General features: G+C 48.0%; 1 protein-coding gene across 5 annotated transcripts in view; it reads right to left on the bottom strand.

Annotated features, from left to right (window-relative positions):
* Nucleotides 1-62: 62 nt before the first annotated feature.
* The window catches only part of ARMH3 (armadillo like helical domain containing 3), a 106,316-nt gene continuing 95,816 nt past the window's right edge, over nucleotides 63-10,562 (bottom strand). For all 5 annotated transcript variants that reach the window (XM_090145377.1, XM_031597619.2, XM_090145379.1 and 2 more), the window contains exons 25-26: nucleotides 6,778-6,894; nucleotides 63-2,022 (exon numbers count right to left, since the gene is read on the bottom strand). In XM_090145377.1, the coding sequence (XP_090001503.1) occupies nucleotides 1,930-2,022; nucleotides 6,778-6,894 (210 nt within the window). In that variant the 3' untranslated portion in view covers nucleotides 63-1,929. The remainder of the gene's footprint in view (nucleotides 2,023-6,777; nucleotides 6,895-10,562) is intronic.

Raw genomic sequence — 10,562 nt, 5'->3', positions numbered from 1 at the left:
CCGGGCACAGGACCACCCCCAGCTCTCCCCCGTGGTGACAAACACTGCACACATCACACAGGCAGGGCTCTGCTATTTATTGAGCTCTAGGTACATATGTACATCCATTTACAGTGCTTGGGGTGGTGACAGTATGACAAGAGGACGTGTGCGGCAGTCTTCCCCAGCTCAGCCTCTGGTGGGGACAACCTCAGGAGCTGCTCCCACCCACAGCCCAGGTTCATCACAGCAAGGGGACAGCACGAGGGAGACAGATCATTCCTACTCCTTTGCCAGTGGAGAAATGAGCACCTTCCACATGCCCCAGCCCGCTCTCAAGCTGAGTGGTTTCCCGCAGCCTGCTTGCTGGCCCAGCACCATCCTGCTGACACACACACACTTACACGGCACAGCAGCAGGTAGGGATCTGGCTCAGCTGACAGAAGCCAGACAGCTCCATGCTGCAGCAAGCAGCCTCTGTGGGGAGAAGCTGATGCTCCCAAGGAGAACACAGCACCTAGCAGGCTCTGCAGCCAAGGACGCAGCTCTAGGTCCCCATGCTCATGGCAGGTAAAGATGAAACATTAAAGTAATAGGTACATGTTGACATGAATAAACACTGCCTAAAACTGGCAGAGGAATGAGCACTCCAACCTGTGAGGCTAAGGACAGGGTGAGGCACTTGTTTTTTCCTTCTCATTTTCTAGGAAAAAAAAAAAAGGAGAGCTGGGATGCAAATAACTTCTTTAGTTCAACCTACAGAGTCAGGTCCTAACATCACTGCTGGGAGCTGAAAATGTACCAACAGGGAGAAGGTGTTTATGCTGCATATCCCTGAGTTGGCAGCCTGACACGGCACTCAGAACAGGTTCTGCCCTCCCTGGGAACCTCTGACACGCTGAGCAGAAAGGTCCCCCTGTGCCCCTAAGCACCATCCTGGAGCTCTTCTTGTGGAAGTTTGCTGCAGGCTGCTTAGGAAAAACAGAAGGATAAGCTAGAAAGTGAATTAACTACTTCTGCAGCTGTTTTAACTGCAGTAGCTGCAAGCTACACACAAGGAAAAACTGGGGACTTGTCAGCTCAGGAAGCTCACCACGCACTTGCAAACACGGGCAAGGCAGACGTTCCTGTGAGGAAGAGGATTGTCACAAAGCAGTTTCCGATGGGCAGCAAGGGGAGTGGGGAGGGACACAGCCTGTCCTCTGCCCTGTGGAAGGGGAATATCTAAAAATTTCCCTCAAACCTACAAACAGCAGAAATGTGCTGGGCTGCTGGAAGCAGCAGTGACCCCAACCAGAACTGACCTCCAGTTACACAGAACTCACTTTGGTGGCCAATATCCCGCACGCTGGCTCAACCAGATCTTCTCCTTCAGTAATTTGATGGTTTAGTTCAAGCAACACTGTCTGACATGTGAAACCAGCAATGATCGGGGCCTACTCTCCTGGGAATTGATTTTAAATCTCCCCAGATTTCCCAGCAGGACAGCAGTGGATTTGACCAATGGTGCAGGAGGGACGGTTGATCCAGAGAGCTTTTAGGGCTTGGAGAACTTTCACACAGAACAGATGAGCGACCTCCACTCAGCACTGCCTCACACAGCCAGAGTGACTTTATTGTTTTGGTTGTGAGCTCTCCTCACCTCTGCTACGAAGGGTTCCAGTACATCCTCCCTGAGGCTGCGGAGGGAATCTCCCATCGCTGCTTCACAGAAACAGCTGCCCACCCCCCTGGCACCATACAGAATTGCTTCCTCCTCCTCCATAGGCTGACCACCTTTCCTCAGCCACAGTCCCATTGAAACACACACCTTTGGGATCAAACACACAGCAGCAAGGCTCTCCCCTGGAAGAAGTGCAGTCCATTCTGCAGGTGGAAGGCTGCAGATGGGTGTCCCTGTCCAGCCGGGCCCATCTCTAGTCAGCCCTGTGCAGCAGCTGCGCCTCTGCTTCAAGAGATGGTGGAGAATTCCTTCAGCAGGAGCTCCTGGCTCAGCGTGTTGAAAGCAAGGTTCTTCCTCACGTTGATGCTGATGGACCGAACCTGATGGAGACAAAGCAAGACGTTTTAGCCAATGGATGCTTTTTGGCTCCCAGTAAGCACAAGCGACTTTGACACAGCTCAGCATGAAACTGTGATAGCTCTAGAGGACTTGCTGCAGTTTTCTGCATATTCTGTGCTGAGTGCCCTGAACTTGATGCTGAATGGCCAGCTGTCTCTGAGGACGCATCTTCCTCCCTTAACAATGCCTGACTTGTGGCCACCCCCGCAGGATGAGGTGGGCAGCCCCGTGGCACAGCAGCTCCCACCCCTGAGTGCCTGCCCCAGACTGGGCTCCATCTCAGCTGCACTCGGCAACGAGAAAACAGAGTCAAACATCATCTGTGTCAGCGCCTGTGCAGCAGTGACAGAAAGCAAAACTGACACGAGCTCATCCAAACAACGGGATTACAGTTCCCAGAGACTTGGAGCCTGTGATAATAAGGTTGTTGCTGACCTGGTTAGTGCTTTGTGCTTTTTAAAAGCACTGAGGGATGAAATAAATAGAAGCAAAATAAGGGATCTGTCATCGGGGCTGGAAGAGGAGTTTATACTGATGAGGCCCCTCCTGCAGCCCTTGGGGGATGGGATGGGGGAAGAGGAAGGGCAGAAAGATGCTGCAAGTAGTGTAAGTCAGCATCCCTATTCTGGCCAGGAGCATTTCTGTGGGTCCCAACAACAGAAGGAACAAGCAGAAACGAGCCCCTGGCTTCAGGAACTGCTGCTGCGGCCAGGCATCAGCTGTAGGAGGCACCGAATTCATACACACATACAGGTCTGTAAGGACGGTGAGGCAGCAGAGAAGCTGAAGTGACAAATGCTGAGAGCACAAGGCTTAGCAGAAATTGTAGCTATGGGGCAGAGCAGAAGAAATTAAGCCTATTTAGTCTGCAAAGAGAAGGTTTAGGAGGAACAGAGCAAACACTCTCCAATATGTAAAATGAGGTCAGGAAGGGAACAATGAGTAATAATACCTCCCTGGCTCCCCAGGGATGGGGCAAGAAATATTCAGCTTAATTTAAGACAAAAGATTTACACTGGAAAAGAAGAAATACTTTTAACCCTGCAAGTTGTGAAGCAAGGGAATGGATAGCTGAGGTTTCACTTCAAGACAGATCCAGGTTTCAAAAAAAAGCTTACTCCAACTTAGGCCAAAAGTAGTCAAGATAGACCTGGATTTGCCTTAGCACAAATTTGGGAGAGAAGCAGGAGGGATAACGACACACAAAACGACCCTGACATCTCTGCAGATCTCGCATTTCTTCTGCTCCAAGATAGCAAGCAGTTCTGAGTCGACCGGCTCTAAAGGTAAGAATAGCTCAAATTAAAGCTAAATTGAATCATCTCCAGCACCAAGGCTCAGCACAGGGAGCTGGAGCTTATTCCTCTTTTGGGGTTGGAAGAGCAGCCAGCAGGCAGGTGTCTGCCTGCAGCAAGAAGGAACTTCAGGAGCTTCCTGCAGGCTGGCCGAGCTGCTCCAGCCATGAGGATTCTCCCAGGAGCACTTCTGGAGCAGCAGCAGGCTGCTGGCGTGGGAGCTGCCAGATCTCTTCAGGAAGGCAGATACAAGCCTCAGAAAGTAAGCTCAGAGCTGTAACATTTGTTCTGCAAGGAAATAAATGCAGCATGTGTGTCCTCTCCTGCTTCTGTATAGGGCGTGCTGAAGAGCTTTTAAAATTGTTTTCTCTCTATTAGTAGCTTGGATCTCATTTAGCCCACAGACTTTGGAGAAATGGGAAGTGCATGAAATGCATCACTTGGAGAACAAAGAGCAGAGGAGAGGATGAGTGAATGGGAGGCATTGGCCATGAGAGGAAAACATTATTCAGTTCTAGTTTGGGTCATTATAGCTGGATTTGCGCAACACTGTACAGATACTCCTATCTCGTAGCAAGTTCCATCAATTAAACTTGTTTCCAATCAACAAGCAGCTCTTAAGAGATTTGTACAATGGGAGGAAGGTTTACACTGACTGCTATATCTAATTAAAAGTCAAATTAGTGTAATTTCCCCTGCAGAAATCAATCCCTAATCAGACTATTTTGAGACTCCACTGAAACCCATCCAGCTGCAGACAGTGAGCCGTTTGAAAGATGCTGAATGTCTGTGTATTTCTGCAGCTGCAACGCGAGGGTCCAGAAGCCCACATCCATACTGTTCACTCTATCAAAGCAGCACAGACCTCAAATGTCATCCCCGGTGTTTCAAAGAAAAAGAAGAAAAAAAAGTTAGAAAACCTCCTAACTTCCTTTTTCTGGGTCCTCAAAGGTGGCACAACAGGCCGGAAAACCCGGCTGATACAAACACTCTGCACATCACCTTCCAGCACAATGTCACAAGCCTTTGAAAACTTCTTTGAAAAGGGAATGGGAGAAGAAAGCAGATTTTTCCTCGGGATTAGCAAGAAAGAGCAGCACAGAGGCAAAGCCAGAGCAGTGAAGCAGTGCATTAGCAAAGCACGTCAAAGGAGTGAGAACAAGATTTCTAAGCATAAAGGAGCCAAGAGAATGGCCCGGGGAAGTTTCTGCTCACCCACTTAATGGGAGCAAAGAGAGATGAAAAGAATGTTGGAGAGGAAAATGGCTCCTGCATGTCATTCCCCACCGAGCAGGGTTTGCTTTAATGCAATCCCACAGTTAGAGATAGGGACAAGAAAGCCAGGCAGAACCTGGAAAGAGTTATTTGCAAACAAATTTTGTTTAGGAAAACAGGATGATACCAGCGTGAGCTTGGAAACTGTACTGGAAACCAGCAGCTCACCAGCAGCCCTGCTCCTTCGGTAGGAGGTCCCACAAAACAAATTCACTTCACTTTTCCCCCTCCATGAAATCCTGCAATCTCAACAGCTAAGCACAGCACACCGGGTGTGGGGATGTTATCCAGCACCACACCAGCAACAGCCACAGCTGAAATAAAAAGAATCCAGCTCTCCAGTCTGAAGAGGATTTGGGGAGAACAGGGCAGGGCCTTTTCGATGAGCTGTGAGAACAATTAATAAAGCCATCCGTTTCTGTGCACCTTGAGGAAAAACAGCGTGGAGGACAGGAGGAGAGCCAGGTTTGCTGAAGACAAATCATAACCTATCACGTTGATTTCCTGCTGTGCTGAGGGAACAGCTTAATGGAAAGCAGGGGATTTTGTGTAGCTGTGAGTAAAAAACCTTTAATAGGGTCCCAATTCTCAGGGCATCGAGAGAAGTGTGGATTAAACTGTTTCACAACTGGGTCAATCAGCACGTTTAGACAGTAATTATTCAGGCATCACTTGCTCTTGAGGAGAAGGTCCCAGGGGTGGCTGGACTGGTAATTTTCAGAGGGGGGCCTGGATTACATTAAACAGATTCTTAAATGATGCATAATTTGGAGGAATCACACATACGCAAAAAAGGGGCTACAAGGAAAAAAAAATCAGCCACACTGCTTTGTAGCTGCGACGATCTTAGAGCTGACAATGTCATTTTAATCAATCGGCATGATCAGCCAGAGCTCCTGCCACAGCAAATGGAAAGTGGGGCAGGAAGCATGTGGCCGAGAGGCTGGGGAAGGAGAAGCTGGCTGAGGAGAGCAGGGACCCCTGGGACAGAGCAGATGACAGCGGAAACATGGATGTGTTCTATTGCCAGGCTACAGAAGCCTGTTACAGGGAGGCTACCTTGCGTGCATTCTGGATATGGTATCAAACAGCAAGGCAGGAGAGAAGAACAGGCACAAAGCAGCAAAGAAAAACATAAAAGTGGTCAGAAATGGCTTTTGCCCATATCCTAACTCTGTAGTTAGTACTGAAATGACCTAAAAACATTAAAAGGTTAAACAGTATGCTGCATAAGGGATCAAAAGCAACTCAGGCATGCCTGCTCTGGAGCACATTAGACAGAAGGAGGCGTAACGCTCCCAGACTCATGCAGCCTCGTGATGGAGTGGGCTGGCCTCAGTTACTCATCAATCAGAGGACAGAGCTGGAAGAGACAATCACTCCTCAAACTGGTGGAAAGAGCTGCCAGTCAGAGAATGTTCCTCTCACTCAAGTCATAACGATTTTAAAGTGAGGAAAAACCAGGCTTTCCTCAGGGCTACCAGCCGCTACAAAAACACTGGCTCCGTTGGATGGGAAAATGCCCTGACTCAACAACCGTAATGCAGCTCCCTGCAGCAGGGTGAGCAAATTGGCCTGCTGAAGAACACCAGCCCAGATTATATGGATGCTGTTTTGTCTTCAGTGAAATGCTTTTTGTTGTGCTTCCTACCATTAGCTCTCTTCTCTGGCAGGAGGAGACGTTTCTAGAGAATGCCATTGCTTTCTTTCCCTGGGAACCTGATTTTGGGAGCGATGGAGGAAAGCCTGTGCAGGCAGGTGTGTGAGCAGCATCACATGCTGCTCAGCCCCACAGTGTGCAGCCTTACTAACAACAGCAAAAAGACTCATGTGCTCTGTGCAATACAATCAAGGTGGGAGCAGTCAGCTCTTCCAGCATGCACGCTCATCACCACAAAGCACATTAGATCCCCACACAAAGGAGGAATAGGGACTATCTCATGGCCTCAACAGCCTAGTGGTTCCTCTCTAGCCACATGCTGCAGGGCAGGGAGCTACAGGGTTTCAGATCAACCAACGCACAGCATTTGTTTTGATACGACTCCTCGCCCCACCTTTGGGTGCAGCTCCCAACAAAGTAACTGGGCTGCTCAGTTATACCCCAAATGCCTCCGCTCAGATCATAAGCAAAAGCTTCAGAACAGAGCCGTCGATTCTGCAGCTTACCAGCTCTTTGAAGAAGGCAGCCTCCTTATGCTGCTCAGAATAACGCTCGTACTGATCCAGTCCATCCTGCAGCTTCAGGGTCAACGTGTCATAGTTGGAGCGTACCACTTCCAAAACCTGCCAAAGACAGTCAAATACAGCAGAAGAATCAGTTGCAGATGCCTTAGCACAGCCTTAGAACAAGGCTGTGGTAGATCACATCTCTGGCACCTGTTTTTGCAACAAAAATGGTTTTAACAGTCAATATTTGGTACATGACTAATAAAATGGAGGTGGGCACGAAAATATTCTCAATGCCAGTAAGAAACAGTCCTCAAATATACAGAGTTTCTGCTTTCACCAAGAATAGTGGATGAGCCTCTAACTACGGCAGCAGCAGTTTCCCAAATACAATTACATCACAGGAGATGCAGATATGATCTCATTAAGTTAAGCAGCTAATTACCACGTGCACACCCAAACGTAACACAGTAGGCACTATGCAAACACAGGCTTGCCTGACCCCTAGCTCCTCACAGTGCTAGTTTTGTCAGCACACCACTTGCTTGCTAATTACAATTCACAATCTGCTTAAATGTTGGCTTCTACAGTTCAGCCTCCATCCTGAGCACTGCGCTTCTCTGCCAATGGGAACAAACTTGACAGACATTAAGGTAAGACCAAGTCTGTAATGAATTCTGGTATTAGAAACAAGTGGAGCTGCACATCCATGTTTTCCTGCCCAAAGGAGATTCCTTTTTGTTGCCTACAGTCGTTGCAGCCAAATCACTCTTCTTATGCTGCTGCCTCACTCTGCTCCCAGCACTGCAAATCTGTAGTTATATATCTCTGTCCTAATGAACTATTTGCTCTCCTAACTCAGGGACAACAAGAGGTACTCCCACACTACTTTTTAGCTTCAAAGCACTGTTTGGACAAATGCATTCCTCAAAGCATTTGTGAGATGGCAAGTGGCAATAATTTTCCTACCAGGAAGAATATAGCTCAGTAAAACGTATGCTTGAAACAGTTCTCTTAAACACAGGAATTTCCTTCCTAGGCTGTTACCATTTGATCCCAGAGCTAAACAGAAGCACAGAATCAACATCTGAAGTTTGCATTACAGAAGCTTACATGCAGCCACAAGCATGACATAGGGTGCAAACTGGAAAAGAAGAGTACCCTGTCCTATGCAGGCTAAGTGCAAGGTTCCCTCTAAGGCAGAACGCAAAGGACATCACCCAAATGAGGACTGGCCGTAAAAAAGGGAACTCAGAAGTGGTTGCTTGGTGAGATGGTCCCGTGGCACTTTTTTCACAGCTCAACTGCCCTCCAGCACTGCAGAGACAAGTCAGAGGAAGGAATCAGTGTTTTGTGAGGTTATTTCAGAACAGCCTGTCGGTGTCCTGCTGCTGCAGGAGCATGCAGTCACCTCCCCAGGAGGACTCATTTCCTAATTCTGTCTGCCAGCTCCACTGGCAAAGGAAGAACTCTTTGCAATAACAGCCATCTCCAAATTCACGCTGGCCCTCTCACTGCTGTGTGCAGAAGTTGGGAGAAAAAATACAGAGCCAAGAGCAATGACGGAAGACAGAACGCCAGGTACAGGAATGATTTACTGTAGGGTACAACTATCCACTAGGGATAGAGATCAGAAGTGTAATGCACCTTCTGAGCAACAAAGCATCCAGCAGCTGGCATGAATCAGAGGGCTGTCCTCCTGTCACTCGGAGGAAGCCAAATTGACCAAGATTTGTAAGACACAGGGGGGCAGCCCTGTCTGAAAGGTGAGGAGTAGTTCACGGGAGGCAGCAGTGAGCCTTGTAAGCAGCACCCTGTAAATCAGCCATCCTGTGCCACCTCTGAAAGGCAGCTCACAACTCTGTGCGCTGCTCCAGTAGGACAGGGAAGGAGTAAGAGACCCCAAGCCCTGCCGTGTTACTCATTCCTTATCACGATCTCCGCAGTGAACTTGAGATCAGCTTATCCCTTCAGCTGTGAACAGTCATCGGTTTCCATGTCTTATCGTTTTTTAATTATGAAATAGAACTTAAAAAGAAAGGGTAAGTTAAAAATAAACAGCTTTTCTTCACTGCCTGATAATTTCCCTTTCTTGCTGCCGCGGAGAAAAAAATGCTACGTGGGATCTGAGATAAACCCACTCACAGATCATTTCACTTATACTCTGTAATGGATAGGAGCTGTTACTGAGATTAGGACCTGCCATCCTCGAGACAATTCCATCTGCTCTTTAAGATGCAGCTGCTAGACAGAGGAGAGGTTAAAGATTGCAGCGGAAGGTATTAAGAACATCTAAAATGAAGGTTTGAAAGGCATCAGCATTCTGTACAGATGACAAATACTCACATCCTCCATGTGACAACATCCTGAGCTGGCATCCTTCGCCCTTTTTACACTTGCTTTGACTTCTGCTCAGGAAAACTACTGCAAGGGTGTCCTTGTGAGTTAAACACACAATACCTTTATCTATGCCCTTCTCCAGTACAAAAGACCTAGAGAACTCAACTTCAAGAGTGACGCATTTCTCTTTCAAGATCCTGCCCAACCCATTTTCCCTAGAAGTCACCATGGAAGAGCAGAAAACATCAGAACTGAGATCACAGTCACAGAATCATCAAGGTTGGGTGGAAAAGACCCTTAAGATCCTCCAGTCCAACTGTCAACCCATCCTCACCATGCCCACTAACCACATCCACAGGAAGGAGGATAGAAGAGATATTAAGTTTTTCTATTCCATTAAAAGCCTGATGTGCATTTTATACTGGAGTCCTCCAACTGGTTTCTTTCCTCCAGATTTAGTACAAACCTTCCCCCCACACTAAGCAGCATGCACAACTCGCTGTCCCCAAGCATTGCTCTATAGTGAATCCAACTGAATAGCAACATTCCTCATTGTAATGAAAAGGTGCTGTCACCTGGGCTACAAAGAGGCTATTGCCTCTCCATACAAAGTGCTAGATAATTGACATAAATTTTACAATAGTGTCTTCTAATTAATATGGAAAATGATTTTTTTTTTCTCCAAATGGCATCACACTTCTCACAGAGCAACTTAAAAGTTGCTGATGCAGGATGGAGTCTCTGCTAGAATTAATCCCCAGAAGTGCCAAAGATAAAGCAGATAATGAAATAATTAGAAGTTAAATAAAAACAAGCACACAGCTGCCACATTTCCAAACAGACTCTGTCCAGACCCCTGCTGCACTCAGCTCCTTCTCCCCTTCTGCCTGAGCCAAGCTCAGAGAGGATCCACTCAGGCTGTCAGCACTACCCAGCTGTGCAGGAAGCAGCTCCCATTCACCCACCCTGGGACAAGCAGCAGCATGGAGCCTTCTCTGCCCCAGCACTACCTTACCTTTGCAGCTCTTCTGGAGCTAAACGCAGTGCTGGTGCTCCAACATCACCCTTCACCCCCAAGCTAATCAAGCCAAAAGTCTTAATCCCATGTTCCTGAATGCTAAGAGGAAGAGGAGGAGGATGTTGCTATGACAGTCACAATTCAGATTCCTATGTACAGCACACATCCACGGATGCAGAGTAGGCCTGATGAACACAGCAGGAAAGAAAGATCTGGGCATGAGATACAAGCTGTCACACCATGCACATACAAAATACACAACACGTTGCCATTCCTATTCCTGTGCCCAACACCCCCTGCACCAAGCAACTGCTGCCTGTCCTACATGCACAGGAAGGACCTCCAGCCCTCTCCTGCTGCTGGCTGAGAGAGAGCCTGGGGCTGCACAGAGGTGGAACACAGCCCCCAGCAGTGCACGCAGCCCTCA

The sequence above is a fragment of the Phasianus colchicus genome, chromosome 8 (assembly GCF_987193195.1).
Source record: "Phasianus colchicus chromosome 8, bPhaCol1.hap1.1, whole genome shotgun sequence".
In the NCBI taxonomy this organism is placed as follows: domain Eukaryota; kingdom Metazoa; phylum Chordata; class Aves; order Galliformes; family Phasianidae; genus Phasianus; species Phasianus colchicus.
The sequence above is the reverse complement of the archived record's forward strand: the minus strand, read 5'-3'. Positions and strand labels throughout refer to the sequence as shown.